Source organism: Panthera tigris, chromosome A2 (assembly GCF_018350195.1).
Source record: "Panthera tigris isolate Pti1 chromosome A2, P.tigris_Pti1_mat1.1, whole genome shotgun sequence".
NCBI lineage: Eukaryota > Metazoa > Chordata > Mammalia > Carnivora > Felidae > Panthera > Panthera tigris.
In genome coordinates this window covers 18,557,391-18,578,318 of record NC_056661.1, presented here as the reverse complement: position 1 = coordinate 18,578,318, position 20,928 = coordinate 18,557,391, and the positions used below count along the sequence as shown (strand labels likewise).

General features: G+C 44.4%; 1 protein-coding gene across 8 annotated transcripts in view; it reads right to left on the bottom strand.

Annotated features, from left to right (window-relative positions):
- Window positions 1-20,928, bottom strand: part of DAG1 (dystroglycan 1) — a 70,260-nt gene that overhangs the window by 14,026 nt on the left and 35,306 nt on the right. For all 8 annotated transcript variants that reach the window (XM_042978952.1, XM_042978957.1, XM_042978950.1 and 5 more), the window contains one exon: window positions 5,862-6,246. In XM_042978952.1, the coding sequence (XP_042834886.1) occupies window positions 5,862-6,137 (276 nt within the window). In that variant the 5' untranslated portion in view covers window positions 6,138-6,246. The remainder of the gene's footprint in view (window positions 1-5,861; window positions 6,247-20,928) is intronic.

Below are 20,928 nucleotides of genomic sequence, written 5' to 3'. Positions count from 1 at the left end.
TCAGGCTGGGACCTTCCCTGCATCCCCCACAGATGCCAGAGGGTCTTCTCAGTGGTCCATTTCAAAGTGGTACAGACTGCTGCCCTGGGACACCCCACTCCTTAGGCCTCTAGCAGCCTTTCCTGGCAAAGTCCCTGCTTCCCTCAGACCTGGTCACTGGCTCTTGACATTTCAACTCCCCATTCCTCAGGCTAGTTGCAAGGCTGGGCCAACCCGGAGCCATCTGTGGCTGGGTACCGTATGCAATACCTTGGAGGCACTTGCACATGAGCTGGTCAAGGCATCTTTTGGGCAGGCCTACAGTGTGGGCTCCTCTGCTTAGGGAGATAGGAAATGGTTCCTCTGATGGAGTCTGAGCCTCCAGTTAAGTTTCAGAGGCCCCCATGGTGCTGATTCACATCAGAGTGATCCTGTGTCTCGGCCATGAACTATAACAAATCTACTCTGTGGCCAAGTTCAGCCACAGTCACATGTGGACAGTCACATGGATGGGCTGCAGGGAGATGGCACAGGTCAACAGGAAGAGCCTCTGGCTTGAGGTCAAAGAGCCAAAACTTTGTCCCCACATAAGGTGAGCAACCATAGTGGAAGTGGGTGCGAGGGGCCTTTGCTTTGCTGAGTAAAGCAGAGCCATACCCATGAAAGACAATCATTGATCCTGCTGCTAGACATGCAAGCTTCAAACCAACACATGGCTCTTGCCACAAAGGCCACAGGATCACATTCTGAACACAACCTGTTCAGCTCAGCCAGTGCCCCTCAGGTCTGAATTATGAAGCATTTTATTTGATGTTAACTGTTCCCATCTAAAAACAAAATTAATCTCTTTTCCCCAAAAGTAAGGAAGAGCTTAGCATAGTTACAGCCATTAATAAAATGCTCAGAATCAGTTCCTCAATCCCAATGTTATCTATTTTTACTTTGTCATGTTCTTTCAGCCCTTGTCAGTAAATTTTTTTTTTAAACATAGAAGTCTACATTTCAGTAAGTATTTGAGTTGATGCATCTGGGCAAATGTCATTCTTCAACCCACCCCCAAAGATGCCTTCCCTCGCCAACCCGCATTTCCCGGTGTGCTGTGCTCACAAGAGGTCCATTCAGAGCCAGGGAACACCCACTCCAGGCAGGAAGAAACTGCAGTTCATCTCATGCAGGCGGGGTTGCCACAAAGCTCTCAAGCATCCAAAGAAACGGTCCTTTCATGAGTTCCCCTTCCTGGCCAAAAAAGAGTACCCATTGTTCTCAGGGGAACAATTGGGGGCCCATGCCAGCAGCTGAGAGCACAGTCCCAGGAAGGGCTGCTCCCAGTCTGCAGACATCTTGGGTTGAGGGAAAGTCCACATTGTCTCCAGGCAAGGAGGATAAGGGCAAGCAGGAATGAAAAGCCAACCTTGCAGGCTCTACCAAAATGAGACATCTGAGGGGGCTCTGAAGGGGCAGCCAATCATTCTGAGACACAAAAGATGTCTCTCCTGACCACCCTAGAAAGGAGTGGTAAGAGCATCTCTCGGCACATCATCAGCTTTCTCAGCCCGTCCCTCGCTCACTCAAGTCAGAGGAGAGGTACCTGCAGGGAGCTGGCACCAATCCTGAGGGAGGCAAGAGTCGAGACAGGTAACTTACACTGTGGCCAGCTCGGGACAGCCAATGATCTATCCAACAAAGGCCAAGCTGGCTTCTGTGGGACCCATTCCCACAAACCCTGATGAAGACGGAGGGTGCTGCTCTAGGGTTCACAGGCAGCTGTGAGAGCAAAGGACAGTCAACCTGGGGTGAGCTTTGCATACAGGTATCCAGAGTGGTCCAAGAGAGCACATGCAAAGACCACCTGCTTTAGAGTGTCCTAAGCCCACAGGAGAGAAGAGAGCTCCAAGGCACAAGTCTCTCCAGAAGGTCATGCTGGCCACTGGGCCTGGAGGCAGCTCAGAGCCCCTTCTTGCATTATCAGGTCAATGGAATAGATCTGGGAATTAAGTTGAGGTCAATAGCAGCAAATCAATTCTTGAGGCAGAGCTACAGAACAGCAGGAGAAGCAATGGGTGCAGGCCAAGCTGAAACCGGACAAGGGTTGTCTGGACATTAAAAAGTATCAGATGTGGGGCAAAGCAGAGAGTCTAGGACCTCAAGGCTACCTCCTCCAGACAGGTGGGTCCCCTCTTCTTTTACCTTTCTGCCTGGTGTGTAAAGTACAGGGAAGCCCTTGCTTTGGGAAGCTGATGTCACCTGAGGGGCACGCTTGGCTGATGTGAAGCAGTACAAACCTCTGCTGTGACTTCTAGAGTTGCCACAAACTTCTGAAATAGTCAGCATACCCACACAGGTTTGACACACACAGGTCAAACAAGACTTGGGCAGGCGGCCAGGGCAGCTCACTTAGAATGTGACGGACTTTCTATCCCTTCAATAGACTATTGCTTAATCTACTGCGAGCACTGAATTAGTCCACCACCAATCCCCATGCATATCCCCTGACTAGTCACAGCAAATATGACAACCACACTATCAAATCTCATCAGATTGCAGGACAGGCCCCTGTTCTGCCTTTGAGTCCTCATTAGGCAATTTGGCCACATCCAAAATGGCTGGAAGACCAACCCTCACCTGAGAACCCCACATGAGGCTTGGACAAGCTTAGTCTCATAGGCTTTGACAATCCAAAGGAGATTTACAGTCACTGAAGGGAAAAGAGAGAGAAAGAGAGGAGACCAGAGGCCAGATCATGTGGGGTTTGATCCTAAGTGCAGCTCAGTAATGGTTGGGGGAAGGGGAGATGTTTGCAGATTCAAGCTTTACAAAGATAAGGACATCTCTCTTGCCTCAGTGTGGAAAACAGACGAAAGGGTCAAGATCAGAGGGAGACAGCCTGGGAAGAAATAAGTGGTAGCTTGGATGATGGTAATAGTGATGGATATAATTTGGAGGTCACCCCAAGAACATTCCTTGGGACCAAGATCTGAAATATTCCTCACATACATAAGAATACTGGGCAAGTCATGGTGCCTGGGTGGCTCAGTCGGTTGAGCATCCAACTTTGGCTCAGGTCATGATCTCATGGTTCGTAAGTTCAAGTCCAAAGCCATTCCAATTCAAATCCTCTGTCCCCCTCTCTGTCCCTATCCCAAAGATAAATAAACATAAAAAAAAAAAATTAAAGGGGTGCCTGGGTGGCTCAGTCGGTGAAGTATCCGACTTCAACTCAGGTCATGATCTCACAGTTTGTGAGTTTGAGCCCCACATCGGGCTCTGTACTGACAGCTCAGAGCCTGAAGCCTGTTTTGGATTCTGTGTCTCCCTCTGTCTCTGCCCCTCCCCTGCTCATTCTCTCTCTCTCCCTCTCTCTCAAAAATGAATAAACATTAAACATTTTTTAATTAAAAATAAATAAAAGCCACATTCCCGAAGAATACATTTTTTTAAATCGCTTGTTTTTGTTTTGATTTTAGAGACAGAGAGAGTGCAAGCACGGGGGGTGGGAGGGAGGCGGGTAGAGAAAGACAGAGAGAGAGAACTTAAGCAGGATTCACGCTCAGCGCCGAGGCCAACATGGGCTTGATTCCACCATCCTGGGATCATGACCTTAGCAGAAATCAAGCATTGGATGCTCAACTAACTGAGCCCCCCCCAGGTGCCCCTACAACACACATTTATAGATCATTGTTATAATAAGAAAAAAAAACTCAACTTTTTTTTTTTTCAATGTTTATTTATTTTTGAGAGACAGAGAGAGTGTGTGAGCAGGGAAGGGGCAGAGAGAAAGGGAGACATAGAATTCAAAGCAGGCTCCAGGCTCTAAGCTGTCAGCACAGAGCCTGATGCGGAGCTCAAACCCATGAACCGTGAGATCATGACCTCGACCAAAGTCAGATGCCCAAGCGACTGAGCCACCCAGGCACCCCTCAACTCTTTTTATATAAAGATTTATCAATCTTGTTTTACATACAGGGAAATGGAAGCTCCAGAGATGAAGTCAGGCTTTCTGATCTGATTTCCCACCCCACACAGCTCTGATGGTAGAAGAATCACACATTTTCATCTGTTCTTCCACAGGCTAATCAGCTACTAAATGGTCTGCTTTCTACAAATAAATGTGCTCAGATAAAATCCTGTTTTCCCAGTAAAATTTCTTTACTCCCCTGATGAATAAGCCTGTTAAATGTCTCTCTGCCAGATACAGCAAATACCCAGCTCACTATATTGATTCAAGGTACCTCTCGTCAAAACTAATGCATGTCAAACATTCTAATGGCCACTGAACAAGGGCAACCACTGCAGGGTTTGGATATTCAAAAGCTCAAACTTGAAGTTGGGCAAGGACTGTACTTCCAAAACTGCCACTCTTCTTTTTCTAATGGTCAAACTAGCTTGTGGCTTCCAGAGGCATTACAAAGATTACATGGAAATCTTCTGCAAATTAGAAAGAGCTCTGTGCAAGTAAGCTAGGATCTTCAGAAATATGACCACCTTTGAGATCACAAGGCCCACCCTGGGAACAAGCCATGAGCTAAAGAGAAGGGGGCCAACAGGGAAAAGGAAAGGAGCACAAAGAAGGTGCAGGTAAGGAGTGAGTCTGCCCAGATTCAAGGGAAAGGGGCACAGACTCACCTCTCAATGGAAAGAGTGGCCATAGCATTTGTGACCATGTCTAATCTAGATGCCTGGGGCTTATGGGTCACAGAGGGGAAAGAGGATAAGGACCCACCAAAGGCTGTGTGTGCTTTGACCAATGAGTACAATGGAAGTGTTGTTATGCAAGTTACCAAGCCAGCTTCCACTTCCTGTTTCTTGGAATACCCAATCTTGGAACCCAGTTATTGTGCTGTAAGGAAATCCAAGCAGCCCATGAAAAGGTCTACATGGAGAGGAACCTAGGACCCTAACCAACAGCCCCAGCTAAGCTCCCTGTCAACAGGCAGCACCAACTTGCCAGCCATTAATAAACCATCTTAGGAGGCACTGGGTGGCTCAGTCAGTTAAGTGACTTCGGCTCAGGTCATGATCTCGTGGTTTGTGAGTTTGAGCCCTGCATCGGGCTCTCTTGCTGTCAACACAGAGCCCTCTTTGGATCCTCTGTCTCCCTCTCTCTGCCCCTCCCCAGCTCTTGCACACACACTCTCTCTCAAAAATAAATAAGCATTAAAAAAAAAACAAAAAAACCCAACATCTTGGAAATGGATCCTCCAGCTCCAGATGAGCCATTCTAGCTAGTGCCATGTGAAGCAGAAATGAGGTTCCCAGATGAGTTCTGAATCCTGGAATTCCTGGCCACAAAATTGTGAGCAAAACAAACTGGTTGAGCGTCCAACTCTTGCTTTCGGCTCAGGTCATGATCCCAGGGTCATGGGATTGAGTCCCACACCAGGCTCCTGACTGAACATGGAGCCTGCTTAAGATTCTCTCTCTTCTTCTCCCTCTGCCCCTCCCCAGCACATGTGCTCGCTCTCTCTCAAATAAAAATAAAAACTTTAAAAAGAAAATAGGTTCAAATCATTTAACAGTTATTTCTTGGGTTTAATCCCATGGTTAGTGACAGGAGACCTCTGCCTACACACAAAGCTCTTCCATCAAATCCTAACCTGATGACCAAGAATCTTCCAAACCACAGATGCAAAGGCTTTTTAATGGTAACACCTTCAAAATGAGAGCAAGAATAAAAGTTTAGGATGCTATTCTAGGATATCTGGGAACCCTCTTATAAACATCAGTGGTTGTCCCTCTCTTAAGGTAACTGCACAGGTCCTAGAAGAACTGAGCTCAGAGTTGCTGGAGCTTAGAATGGAAAACTAAAACTAAAAAAACAAAAAACAACTAAAATGCAGATGAGAATTCTCCCTCATTTACGTAAGTTTTATATCCAATCTCACCTTGATGAGTTCTCCATTGGAAGCAATTAAATCCATTGGAATGGTCACTCGAAATGAGCGCCCAACGACAGCCGTGCCATCAGGAATGCCCACCACTGTGGGAACAGCCTCGTGAAGGTCTGAAAGCACTGAGTGCATGGACGCCTCAAGCTGGTTCTCCCAGTCCCTGCTGGCCTCCGAAGGCCAATGGGACTGAGCCACGGCCACAGTGAGCAGAAGAAGAAAGGTCCTCCCCCAGAGGGGGAGCAGCAGCGAGAGGCCCGAAGACATCCTCATCCGAGCCTGAGATTGCTCAAGCCAACAGTTTCACTAAGAAAGGAGGCAAGTGATGTGGTCCCAGAGCTGGGTCCTCACCGCCCTCTGCACACCGGCTCCATCCCAGGGCCTGAAAGAGAAGAAGAGTAGACTCAGACTTTAGCAAACCCCATGGTTTCAAAGTTGTACACAGGCAGTTACTACCCTTTAAGTGTTCTTGCCAAAAATATCTACCCTGACTTGGATCAAGTCTCACCCTGTGCTGCCCAGTTCAAAGGCATCAGCAACATGTGGCCACTGAGCACTAGAAATGTGGCTGGCCCAGTAAAATACATACTGGGTTTTTAAAAGTTAGCATAGCAGCACCTGGGTGGCTCAATTGGTTGAGTGTCTGACTCTCGATTTCAGCTCAGGTAATAATCTCCCAGTATTGTGAGTTCGAGCCCCATGTCGTGATAGCACGGAGCCTGCTTGGGATTCTCTCTCTCCCTCTCTGCCCCTCCCCCGCTGTGTGTGTGCTCGCTCTCTCAAAATAAGTAAACTTTAAAAAATAAAGAAAATAATGAATATTAATAAATGATAAATAATAAAGAAATGTGGAAAATGAAACACATTACTGAAATAAATCCCATCTTCTTTTGTTTATTTGAGAGAGACAGGGAGTGTGCACATGCACATGTGCGAGCAGGGAAGGGGAGAGAGAAAATGGAGAGAGAGAATCCCAAGTGGGCTCCATGCTGTCAGTGCAAAGCCCCACGCAGGGCTCGATCTCACAAACCATGAGATTAAGACCTGAGTCGATACCCAGAGTGGGACGCTTAACCAACTGAGCCACCCAGGCATCCCCCAATTGCATCTTCTTATTTAAACATATTTTTTTCGGGGCACCTGGGTGGCTCAGTCGGGTAAGTGTCCAACTTCGGCTCAGGTCATGATCTCGCGGTTCACGAGTTCAAGCTCCACATCAGGCTCTGTGCTGACAGCTCAGAGCCTGGAGCCTGCTTCAGATTCTGTGTCTCCCTCTCTCTCTGACCCTCCCCCCCGTTCATGCTCTGTCTCTCTCTGTCTCAAAAATAAATAAACATTAAAAAAATTTTTTTTAATAAACATTTTTTTCATGTGGCTACCAGAACATATTAAATCACGTGTGTGGTTCACATCGTGTATACTGCTGTTGGGCAATGCTGCTCTAGACCTAACTCCCTGTTTACAGCAAACACAGGAGTCATGAAGACACAATCAGACAAGTCTAGAATGTGGACCTTCTACAAGATAACTGGCTTGGTCTGTCCAAATGCTGATACCCCTAAACACAAGGGGGCTGTTCTAGATTTAGGAACAGAAACCAGATGTAGAGTGTGCATCTTGACTGGATCTGAATTTACTTAAAACAAAAAAATTTTTTTTAACCCCAAAAAACAGAAAACACACAAGCCCAGCTTCAAAAGGAGCAATTGGGAATTGCGTCGCTGGGCTGGAGACTGGATTTATTGTTAATGTTCTTAGGTGAGACAATGGTGGGGTGGTTCTATAAGAGACTGTCCTCAATTTTGAAGGATTTACGGCTGAAGTATCAAAAATCTCTGCAATTTACTTTGAAATGTTTCAAGGGAAAAAAAATGCTGTGTGTGTATGTGGAGATCAAACAATGTGGCAAATGTAACAATTATTACATCTTAAAACAATGCTTTTGAAGAGACTAAAAAAACCAAAAACCAAAAAACAAGAATTTGCACAGACAAGTTCAGCAACTGCCCACTCCTCACACCCCAAACACTAATCATAGGATTTGTTTATCAAAAACGTATTTGCAAACTCCGTGCCCCTAAACAAAACTTATTTGGCCTCTTGCCCCCCACCCCCAAAAGAGAAATTAGAACCCTGCACATTGTCCCTCAAACCCCTCACCCACTTCAGTGCAGACAGCTCAGAACATTTGCTCCAAGGCTGACAGCCACATAGATGCACTGTGGGACTTGCTGGGTGTCCTCAAGGTGACCACAGTCATAACAAGCAATTTCCCATTCTAGAAAAAAATTAAGCCCTGCCCTGAGCCAAGCGGCCCAGGGGCTACATAATGTTTTCTGACCAGGATAATACAAAGTAAATAGTATTACTTTAAAAAAAAAAAAGGCCACTGAAATGGGCAGTGTGTACTGTGAAGTCAATCAAATCCAAACCAATTCCAACAGTTTGGGTTTTTTGTGTTTTGTTTGTGTTGTTACGGATTTTGCCATTCCCATTCTTACTTTGTTTTTGAACTAAAATTCATGAGAGCCAAAATCCAAGTAAAACAATTTTGAAGGCTGGGAGTCCTAACCTACCAAACAAAGACTTATCATAAAGCTACTGTATTTAAAGCAGTATTATAGCGGCAGAGTAGAAGTGGACTCTGAAACTAGAGGGAAAGCCCAAAATCAGCTTGCAAAGGAGCTGTTCAAATGACCAGTGGTCATTTATGTAGAAAACCAAATACAGTTAGGTCCTCTCTCCCTTCTCCATCGTAAATAAGATAAATCCCAGGTGGATTACATACACAAATGTAAAAAAGGAGAACTTTAAAAATTTTACAATATAGTGAAATAAATGTCAGGATAAAGAATGATTACATTTAACAAGACATTAAAAAACAAAGCATAAAAGAAAAAAACTGTACTACCACTTCTAAGAATTATGAGATAGATGTATTTTTTCCCCTCATTTCCCACTAAACACAACAAAAAATCCTAGACAGTATATATAAAATAAACATCAGACTCTAAAAAGTTAAGAGAAGAAGGCAGACCAATGAGGGACCCCAGGACTCAAGGAAAGACACAGTGGTGAGTTCCCTGGGTTTTCTTTTTGCCTCATATATCCCAGAATTGAAGCTGAAGAGGCTGGCAACCTAGAAATGCCAACAGATGACACAAAAAACAGCCCCAACAAAAGTCTGCTCTCTTTAGCCAAAGGAGCAGGAAGGGAGTAGCCTAGCAAGACAGAAAACATTTAGACAATAAAGGCTCTATTCTGGCCAAACACCACAGAAAAAAACTGTGGCCCCACTCCCACCCGTGCCAGTAAAGGCCAAGTGGAGAGCCTAAGACTTCCACCCTCATGATGCTGTAATAAGGCTCCCTAATATCCCCACTGGGGCAGTGTCAAGAGCAGGCCAAGTAAGGAGCTGGGACTTTCATCCCCACTGGCCAGTTAACAATGCACCACCCCTCCTACTTCTCTAGTCCCTAGGTTTCAATGGAAACCAAACCAAGATTTCTATGCCCATCCAAGCAATATAACAGGAGTGTCTCCCCCTACCTGCAGGGATGGTGCCAGAACTTTCACCAGTGCTCAGTGGTAAAGAGGCCTAAGGAACTAGAATTCCCACCCCCACCCAACAGTTAAAAAGGACTTTACCAGTCCTCAGGTGTCGAAAAAGGCTGAGTGGGGCAAACAAACAAAAAGCAGACTCTTAAATATAGAGAACTGACAGTTGCCAGAGGGGAAGTAAGTGGAGGAATGAGGAAAATAGATAAAGGTGATTAAGAGGTACAAACTTCCAGTTTATAAAATAAATAAGCCATGGAGATAAAAAGTACAGCATAGGGAATATAGTCAATAATACTGTAATAATGTATGGTGACTACACTTATTGTGGTGAGCACTGAGGAAGGTATACAATTGTTGAATCACTATATTGTATGCCTGAAACTAACAGAACACTGTATGTTAGTTAATTATACTTCAGTTAAAAAAAAAAAAAAAAAGGTGATTGGGTGGCTCAGTCGGTTAAGCGTCCCGACTTCCGCTCAGGTCATGATTTCACAGCTCATGAGTTCGAGCCCCACGACTTCCGCTCAGGTCATGATCTCACAGCTCGTGAGTTTGAGCCCCACGTCGGGCTCCATGCTGACAGCTCAGAGCCTGGAGCCTGCTTCAGATTCTGTGTCTCCCTCTCTCTCTGCCCCTCCCCTGCTCACATCTTTCTCAAAAATAAATAAAAAGTTAAAAAAAAAAAAAGGTGAGTAAGGAACCTGGACTTCTACCTCTACTTTCCAGTAATGAGGCAGTACACCTCCCTTACCCTCCCCTGTCAGCAGCAGAGTAGAAGTGGACTGAGGAACTAGAGGGAAAGCCCAAAATCAGCTTGCAAAGGAGCTGTTCAAAGGCACCCAGACCAGTGGTCATTCACGTAGAAAACCAAATACAATTAGGGTCCTCTCTCCCTTCTCCATCATAAATAAGATAAATCCTAGAGTATCCGAAAAAGCCAGGTCATGGGGTGTCTAGGTGGCTCAGTCAGTTAAGCATCCACCTCTTGATTTTGGCTCAGGTCATGATCCCAGGATCATGGGATTGAGCCCCAATCAGGCTCCACACTTAGAGTGGAGCCTGCTTAAGATTCTCTCTCTACCTCTGCCCCTCACCCCACTTGTGCTCTCTCTCTCTCTCTGAAAAAAAAAAAAATAGAAAAAAACAACAACGACAAAAGGCCAGGCAAAACAGAACTAGAGTTGCAGAACAAAATACAAAATTGTGGGGTTCCTTACTCAGGTAATGGAACTGACTCAGGTAATGATCTCATAGTTTGTGGGACCAAGTCCCAGGTCGGACTCTGCGCTGGCAGTGTGGAGCCTGCTTGGAATTCTCTCTCTCCCTCTTTGTCCTTCCTCTGTGTGTGAACGCACGCGCGCGCGCGCGCACACACACACACACACACACACACACACACACACACCCAGCCTCTCTCAAAAATGAATAAACATTGGGGCGCCTGGGTGGCTCAGTCAGTTAAGCGTCCAACTTCGGCTCAGGTCACGATCTCGCGGTCCATGAGTTCGAGCCCCGCGTCGGGCTCTGGGCTGATGGCTCGGAGCCTGGAGCCTGCTTCCGAATCTGTGTCTCCCTCTCTCTCTGCCCCTCCCCCGTTCATGCTCTGTCTCTCTCTGTCTCAAAAATAAATAAACGTTAAAAAAAATGTTTTTTAAATAAATAAATAAGCATTAAAAAAAAAAAAGGAGGGAACCTGAGTAGCTCAGTCGGTTAAGTGTCTGACTTTGGCTCAGGTCATGATCTCACAATTTGTGAATTACAGCCCCGTATCAGGCTCTGTGCTGACAGCTCAGAGCCTGGAGCCCGCTCCAGATTCTGTGTCTCCCTCTCTCTCTGCCCCTCCGCCACTTGCACTCTGTCTCTTGCGCTGTCTCAAAAATAAATAAACATTAAAAAAAATTAAAAAAAAAAAGAATCTTGACCTAGGGAGATTACCCAGGTGGACCTTTTTTTTTTTTTTTTAATTTACTTTCTTTTGAGAGTGAGAGTGCGACCAGGGGAGGGGCAGACAGAGAAGGGAAGAGAGGATCCAAATGGGGCTCTGCACTGACAACAGCAAGCCCAATGTGGGGCTCAAACTCACAAACTGAGATCAGGACCTGACCCAATGTGGGACGTTCAACCAACTGAGCCACCCAGGCACCCGCCCAGGTGGACCTTAAATCCAACCACAATTGTCATTATAAGAGAGAGGCAGAGCAAGACTATACACACCACAGAGGGAGAAGGAGATGTGAAAATTGAGGAAGAGAAGATTGGAGTGATGTGGCCACAAGCCAAGGAATACCAGCAGCTACCAGAAAATAGAATAGACAAGGAATAAACTCATCTCCAGAGTCCACAGACAGAGCACAGCCCTTGCCAACTCCTTGATTTTGGACTTCTGGTCTCCAGAGTTGTGAGAAAATAAATGTATATTACCTAAGCCACTAAGGTTGTGGTAATTGTTTACAGTAGCCCTAGGAAACTAATTTAAGGTTTAATGAAATCCCTATCAAAATTCTAGAAAGAAATTTTGTAGACATAGACAAGACTATTCTCAAATTTATATGGAGAGGCAAAGGAGCTATACAGCCAAAAATAATTTTGAAAAAGAAGAAAAAAGAAGAATTATTCTACCTAATATCAAAACTTAGCTAGTTACAAAAATCAAGACTGTTATTAGTGGAGGGACTAACATAAATCAATGGAACAGAATTGAGAACCCAGAAATAGATTGATTGATTATTTATTTATTTATTTATTTATTTATTTATTTTAGATTGAGAGAGAGAGAGAGAGAGAGAGAGAGAGAGAGAGAGAGAGAATATCCCAAGCAGACTCCATGCTCAGCACAGAACCCGACGTGGGGCTCAATCCCACGACCCTGGGATCATGACCTGAGTTGAAATCAAGAGTTGGATGCTCAACTGAGCCACCCAGGTGCCCCTCAACTGATTTTTGACAAAGATACAAAAGCAATTCAATGGGGGAAAACAGCTTTTTCAACCAATAGCACAATCCAGATGTCTGTCCTTCAATGGATGAATGGTTAAACAAGCTATGGCATATCCATATCATGGAATACTGAAGAACAATAAAAAAGGAATGAGCTATTGATTGATACACTCAACAACTTGGATGAATCTCAAGGGAATACATACTATATTTTTATACATACATTACATATACATATTATATACATTATATTTTTATCATATTCTTTTTTTCCCCACCACGACCCCTATAATGTTCTTGAAGTGACAAAATTATAGAAATGGAGAACAGATTAGTGATTGCAGGGGTTTAAGAGGTGCTCAGGGCATGAAGGAAATAGGTATAGCTATAAAAGGGCCAAGTGAGGGATCCTGTGGTAATGAACACATTCTGTATTCTGATGTATTAATGTCAGTATCCTGGTTGTAATGTTGTACTATAGTTTTGCAAGAGGTTACCATGGGAAGAAGCTGGGTATAAAGCATACATAGGATCTCTGTATTATTTAACAACTGCCATGTAAATCCACAATTATCTCAAAAACTTTTTTTAATCTTAAAAAAAAAAAGATAAATTAGAATTTGAATTTTAGGGGTGCCTGGGTGGGTCAGTCAGTAATGTGTCTGACTCTTGGTTTCAGCTCAGGTCATGATTTCATGGTTCGTGAGTTCGAACCCCACATCAGGCTGGGCCTGGGATTCTCTTTCTCTCTCTCTCTGCCCCTCCCCTCTCTTTCTCTCTCAATAAATAAGTAAACTTAAAAAAAAAAATTTAAAGAAAGAACCAAAAGTTAGAACATTAAAAAAAAAAAAAAGAATTTGAATTTTAAATTTCTATACAGTAAAGGACATCATAAAGAAAGTTAGAAGGACCAACCCCAGCCTGGGAGAGAGCTTTTCCAATGCATATGATGGCTAAAGGATCTCCATCAAAATACATCAAGTGCCCTAAAACAATAAAAATTGGTTGAAGGCAAAAAGAAGTAAACTCACAGAAAAAACCTAAATAGCAGTCAACATACAAAAAGATGGTTCAACCTCACTAATAATCAGGGGGGAAAAAAATTAAAGCAACATGAAAAACCATTCCATGCCAATGCGAATGGGTGAAAATGTTCAAATGTTGTATCATGGAGGGGATGAAACAGAGAACACACCACACAGCTGGGCCCTTCCACTCCTAGACACACACCCTGAGGAATATACAAGCAGAGATACATGTATGCACACATACAGACAGAGACAGAGTGAACACTGAAATGCTAGAAACAATGCCAACGTCCATCAACTGAGAAAGCATCAACAGGCACTTCACGCCATGGGAACTCAGTAGGACAATTAAAATGAACTAAAATTTAAGAAACAAAATTGATAAACCTCAAAAAGTGTTTAGCAGAAAATGCCCATTGCATAAAGATGTAAGTACTATTTATGCAAAATGTTTATATATAGTTTATACATTCATATGTTTGTAATAAATAAAATCAAGCACATGATCTTCAGGGCCAAGTTCAGAATCATGGTCACTCTAGAAAGAGAGGGCTAAGGGAAAAGGAGGGATTTACAAGGGTCTCCAAATTGATAACTGCTTTCCTTCCTAAAACAGGACCTTACAAAAAATACAACAAAGGGACACATGGGTGGCTCAGTCAGTCAAGCACCCGACTTCGGCTCAGGTCATGATCATGATCAGTTCATGAATTTGAGCGAGCCTGCTTTGGATCCTCAGTCTCTCTCTCTGCCCCTCCCCCACTTGCACACATTCTCTCTCTCTCAAAAATAAACATTAAAAAAAATACAATAGAACATTAAGGTATAAAAAAAAAAGCTCAGTGGCAGATATACTCAGGTTATGTGTAATGTTGATCTACGTTCTCTGCTAAGGACTTGTAAACATGTGAAGGTAAAGGTCTTGGCTCTTACCATCATTTCAAACTAATAAAAATTCTAAAACAGTAGAGCAGCACTACAAGAGAGCAGCAAACAACAGAGCAAACAATAGAGCAGCACTCCTGCTCCATTTCATCTCTCTGTGTCTTCTTCACCACCTTCTCAGGACTGAAAAGCCCTGTCCTCCCTCATTCATGTGTCTGGCATATTCTGAACAGCATCCAGATTGCAGCCCCTGTGGCTACTGCCCTGTCCCAACCTCATCACTGTCCACCTCTACCTCCCGGTGTACATGTCACTCAGGTTTACATATTCCTAGTTTCTAAGACAGCACTTGTTTCCTCAAGGCTCAGAAAAACACATAGAGCTGCTCTGCAAAGGTATGAAAAAGGATTTGAAATTCACCTACCTTAGAAAATTAATGAAGATGTTTTATCATTTGGCATGATCCCACACTCTCATCAGTGCTAGATAAATAACAGATATAACACTGTCCTCCTTCCTGTTTCCACTACCTTGTTCTATCCCAAGGCCACAGGTGACCAGGCAGCTCTCATGGGATTTCAGACCCATTCCTCAATAGGGACTTCTCCTCCCAGCCACCACTAGATGGCTGGGTCACTTTTGCCCATTACAGACTTACCAACAGTGTTAAGTGCCACACTTCTTCAAGGGAACACCAAATGACCAGGGACTTAGAAGCTGGGGCCCTGTAGGCATCGATCCAAAAACCACTTAACTCCCAGTGACTGCTGCAGAGTCCTCTACCAGGAAAGGCAAAGAAGGAACCACTCTTGACTCCTCGATACCCAAGTTCACCGTACTCTGGGTAGAGGTCTTCTACTCAGATCCCTATCAAGTGCTCCAAGTTAAAGGTTTGTCTTTGAACTCTTTTCTGTGTTTTTGTGTCTCCCAGTTTCTTAACAGTCTGTGCCTTCATACCCCTTTTATAGCTTAGTTTATCACTTAACTTTTTTTTTTTTTTAATTTTTTTTTTTTCAACGTTTTTTATTTATTTTTGGGACAGAGAGAGACAGAGCATGAACGGGGGAGGGGCAGAGAGAGAGGGAGACACAGAATCGGAAACAGGCTCCAGGCTCCGAGCCATCAGCCCAGAGCCTGACGCAGGGCTCGAACTCACGGACCGCGAGATCGTGACCTGGCTGAAGTCGGACGCTTAACCGACTGCGCCACCCAGGCGCCCCCTATCACTTAACTTTTAAAAATGTCTGTCTTTTGTTTCATACTATTTTATTTTTTAATGTGTTTATTTATTTTTGAGAGAAAGAGACAGAGTGTGAGTGGGGAAGGGGCAGACAGAGAGGGAGACACAGAATCCGAAGCAGGCTCCAGACTCTGAGCTGTCATCACAGAGCCCGACACGGGGCTCGATCCCACAGGCTGAGAGATTTTGACCTGAGCTGAAGTCAGATGCCCAACCGACTAAGCCACCCAGGAGTCCCTGTTTTGTACTATTTTAAATTGTAATTTTGGAGTTTATTGTTGCATACTGCTTCTCTTAATGGCCTTTCCTTTATTACACATTTTAATTCTTATTGAGTAAATGGCTCAGCTTGACCAACACCCTACAAGACTGTAAGATGTGGAGGGGCAGGGACACATTTGTCACAGTCACTCACCCATGCTAATCACACATAGCTCCAGATACACACCTAATGAATGAATGGGGAGGCTACAAGAATGTTTTTTTTAGCTTCTTCCTATCTCTTTACTCTTTAATTTACTTATTTGTCTACTTCTTAGATCCAGTTGATCTTTTACTTTCCTAATCGGATTCTCCCTTTAAAAATTCTCAGCTTATTTGAAAACAGCAACAGAACGAGACACACCCTGTCCTACCCGGAACATAAGCTCAGTCTGCTATCTGCGGACACATGATGATGTGAAGTATCTGTTTCATGGGTATGACTAAGTGCCTCTGCATTTAGCAAGCAGACGATGTCCAGGGCACAACTCCAAAGGCTGTATGTTGGTTTTCCATGCTCTAGGGAGAAAAGATCTTTTTCAAACTTGGCAAAAAGCAGCCTTGTGTCTTTCTGATGCTGGATTCCTATAAGCAAGGGTCACATCTCCCCGTGCTAGGAACTTGGCAGGCTGCATTCAAACACCCAAACTAGGACATCCCACTGGAAGGCCTTTACATAGTCTCTTACTCACACACTTGGTCATTCAGAGATGGAGGCACTCCAGAGAGCCTCCTCTTCATTTTTTTCAAGGAACAAGGCCCAAAGAGAGGTAACATTCAACCATGGTCACTCACACAGAGACTGTGGCCAAAATATGGAGAAGGTGCTCTCTGGAACCAGAGAAAGACTACAGGCAGAATCACCCAGTCTTCCTGACACAGCCACTCATTTTATTACTGCATACATGCACTCACATTATATCCTCTAGAACACAGGAAGTGCTCAGGGAAGCCCAAGAATATGTATGTCTCAGCTGAACTCACAACCTTCTGGCTAACAGAAGCTTCCCAAGATCTCCTACCAAAAAATGGGTAGTGGGTATGGGTAACTCATTCCTCTGTACCAGTACCCAGTGCAGTGTCTGCCACTGAGTCTGAGCTCAGTGCTGCCCTTGACCCCAGTGAAATACAACTCTGTGAAGAGGGACCTTCCCAGAGCTTAGTGAAGCCCCTGCTCTCTGAACACATGCTCAACAGTCGTAACATACAGTGTGAAAAATGGGCATAGCTGCCAGGCAGTTCCATCCCTTAGTCCCAGACAATTCACCCTAGGGAGCAGAAAAACCTTAAAAGTGTTATAACCTGCAAAGCCTGGACACAGCATAGCCCTTTGGCACACTGCTATCCCAGAGCAGCCAATGAGTCTGCCCTCTCCCTCTTCTCTTGGCAAAGGCCTATCCTCCTGCCCACTAGCACCAGGGAAGAGAGCCCCATGGTACCCTAGGTACCTATCACACCCCTCCTTGGGCCAGGTGAACATTCAGCACCAAACAGCACCACAGAGCTTGTTATGGGGTAGATGAAGAATATCTGAGCAGGGGACCTCCACCAGGCTCCTGGGGCATGGGTCCCCAACAGCGAAAGGACAGGCTGAGGTAGGAAGCCCAGGGGGCCCCAGACCCTGAGACCCATTTCAGATAAGTGCCCTCACTCAAAGGAACCAAATCTAGTTGGGGTTGGAGCTGGTAATCCTCTGCATCTGCCAATGGCCACACCAACACTTCCTTTCTCCAACCATGACCTTGGGGACTCTCCAGTGATGCACAGAAATAAAAAGTCAAGTTTTCAGCAATGCCTAAGAGGTGGTATCTTTTGTATACCAAAATACATAATATCTGCCCTGGAGCCAGGTGTATTTCAAGTTTACCAAATCAATCAGCAGGAACACAACTAGGGAATCAAAAGCATTATACAGTGACAGGTGAGGACCCCAAGCTTCCAAGGACCGAGTTTAGCAGGAAAGAATCCTTCTGGCCCTTTCTGTCACTGATACTAACCCCTATCTATATATGACTAAAGCACATGCCTTGTGTGAGGGTGGGACAGGGAAAGACATACATCCATGAGGAACAAGCTTTTGTGACCCTACTCTGTCCAGACAGTCTTGGTCCCTGGAAACTAGAATATTCTAATGGAAGCCCGGCTCCAGGAAAGAAGCAACTCTCTTCTGCTCAGGCTGCCTCCCCAGAGCTAATGAATGTCCCATGCACACAGGAAGCTCAGTCAGTAAATGCTTTCCACTCAGTAAACACGAGGAACAAATGCGTATGTGGCACCAACTCAATTCATAGTAAACTTAAATGTTTCCTCATATGCAGAAAAGCCCACAGAGAATGAAACTAAGATATCTTAACTAAAATTCTGAAAGAACAGCTCCCTAGTAGTTTCTGCTCTCTAAGAATGAAGGAAAAGTTGTGAGATTCAACCCATTATTAACCACACAAAATGAGTCTGATGCAGAGGCAGCCCACCCCACCGCTCCCAGGAACCACCACTCTCAAATAGCTAGGTTACCTAAAAATAGTACTTAAACTCTCAAACTGCTTCTTTTCGCCATAGTAATTAAAACATTCAAGGAGGGGTGCCTGGGTGTCTTAGTCAGTTGAGCATCCGACTCTTGATTTCGGCTCAGGTCATGATCCCAGGGCTGTGGGACCAAGCCCCACAATGCACTCTGCACTGAGCATGAGGCCTGCTTAAGATTCTCTCAGGGTGCCTGGATGGCTCAGTCAGTTAAGCATGACTCAGGTCATGATCTTGTGGTTCACAGGTTTGAGCCCGTCAGGCTCTCTGCTGTCAGCGTGGAGCCTGCTTCAGATTCTCTGTCCCCCTCTCTCTCAGCCCCACCCCACTGTTTCTCTCTCTCAAAATGAATAAACTTAAAAAAAATTCTCTCTCTCTCTCTGCCCCTATCCTCTGCTCACACACTCTCCCAAATAAATAAATAAATAAATAAATAAATAAATAAATAATTAATTTAAGGAAAATGAGACTTTCTTCTTAAACCAAACTGAGATAATAAAGTTCAAATGGTTTTGAAAAAGTCAAAAGCAAAAACCTAACTGAAACAACCACTTTAGGGTTCAGACACTCAGAAATTAAAATGTCAAATGTCAGTCTAACGTTAATATAAAAATTCTACAGGATTAACTAGTTTAAAACTGCTCAAACTGAGGGGTGCCTGGGTGGCTCAGTCGGTTAAGCATCTGACTTCAGCTCAGGTCATGATCTCACGGTTAATGGGTTCGAGCTCTGCGTTGGGCTCTGTGCTGACAGCTGGGAGCCTGGAGCCTGATTTGGATTCTGTGTCTCCTTCTACCTCTACCCCTCCCCAACTCGTGCTCTGTCTCTGTCTCTGTCTCTCTCTCTCAAAATAAACATTAAAAAAAAATTTTTTTTTAACTGCTCTGATGGCCAACAGGATGTACTCCACACAGTGGAAAACAATAGTGTGAAGTAATTGTTTATTTGGGATCCAAATACCAAAGACGGGCAGCTTTCTCTGCTTTCAGTTAAAAATGGGCCTTTTTCACTCCTTGGCACCAGATGAAGAAGGTGTTGAACCAACTCAGAAGATTCAAGGTGTCACCTCAAAAGCACTGACATCTCCAGAAGCAGATGAGGACTCCTAACATGAGGCAAGTTCCTGCCTGACTTGTGCACTGTGGAAATATCACTAGAGGTATGGGGGCAGCCCCAGAGAGACACCATCAAGGAGCTGGAGAACCCACCAAAGGAGTCTAGGGTTACACACACAGCAAGAGACTTAAAGTAAAAATATGTGGGAGAAAAAACTTACCATCTCTGAAAGGCAAACACTATACAATCATCTATCAGAAAAGCTGCTTCGACACTGTTCTCACTTGGAAAACTCTTGCAAATTCTCACTTATCACAGATACCAAAAGTAGAGAGAGGTACAGGAAGGGCAATGGTTTCTGCTGATGGTGGTTTGGTTTTTTCAACAAAGGCAGGAAGGAAGCAAAGGTTTAATACCTGGGTACAAACTCACTCAGGTACAAACATGTCCTACAGGAAGAGAAGGACAAGGTTCAAAAATCCAGGGCTGCAGGCCATTTTCCACCGGACTGTGGTTTTTCATCTGGGTCAATTTTTCACATCTTCTGTGACAAAACTCACTGAGAAAACCGTTCATTCTCCACTCTACTGACCTCAGTATGCCACTTGCTGTTAAACATTACTCACCATTGAACTTCACACTCAACAATGGTTAAGATGGTAAATCCTGTTAGATGTTTTTTATCACAATTAAAAAATACTTTAATGGGGCACCTGGGTGGCTCGGTCAGTTAAGCGTCTGACTATTGACGTCGGCTCAGGTCATGATCTCATCATTTGTGGGATTAAGCCCCGCAATGGACTGCATGCTGAAAGCACGGCAGAGCCTGCTGGAGAGTCTCTTTCTCCCTCTCTCTCTACCCCTCTCCTGCTTGCATATGTGCGTGCATGCTCTCTCTCTCATAATAAATAAATTAAAAAAAAAAAAAAAGCTTAATGGGTAAAATGGTAAATTTTATGTATTTTTACCACAATTATAATCTTTTTTAAAAAAAACAACACATTATTCAGAGTCATACCAATTAGACTTCAGAAAAAACACTTATAAGGCTTAGGTCCCGTCTTAATCATTGATGCCCAGGTAGGGCACGGAAGACAGAAAAGGGTAAACTGATGGGGCGCCTGGATGGCTCTGTCAGTTGAGCGTCCGACTGCAGCTCAGGTCATGGCCTCGCAGTTTGTGAGTTTGAGCCCCACGTCGGGCTCTGTGCTGACAGCTCAGAGCCTGAAGCCTGCTTCAGATTCTGTGTCTCCCTCTTTCTGCCCCTCCCCAACTCATGCTCTGTCTGTCTCTCAAAAATAATAAGTAAATGTTTAAAATTTTTTTTAAAAAAAGAAAAGGGTAAACTGAGCCCAAAAACAAGGATCATCTGGCTGCAGCAGCTGGACTGGGAAGTGGAGAGTAAATGTGAGAGGAGGGCAGCCAGACTCAGCAATATCCAAGTGAGAATGAATTACCACATCCGCATACCCGTGTGGCATCCAAGAACCCAATTAAAGCAAATTACAATTATCTCAAGACAGCCCAACAATAATTACACTTCAGTGCATATTTACCGACTACCTACCCT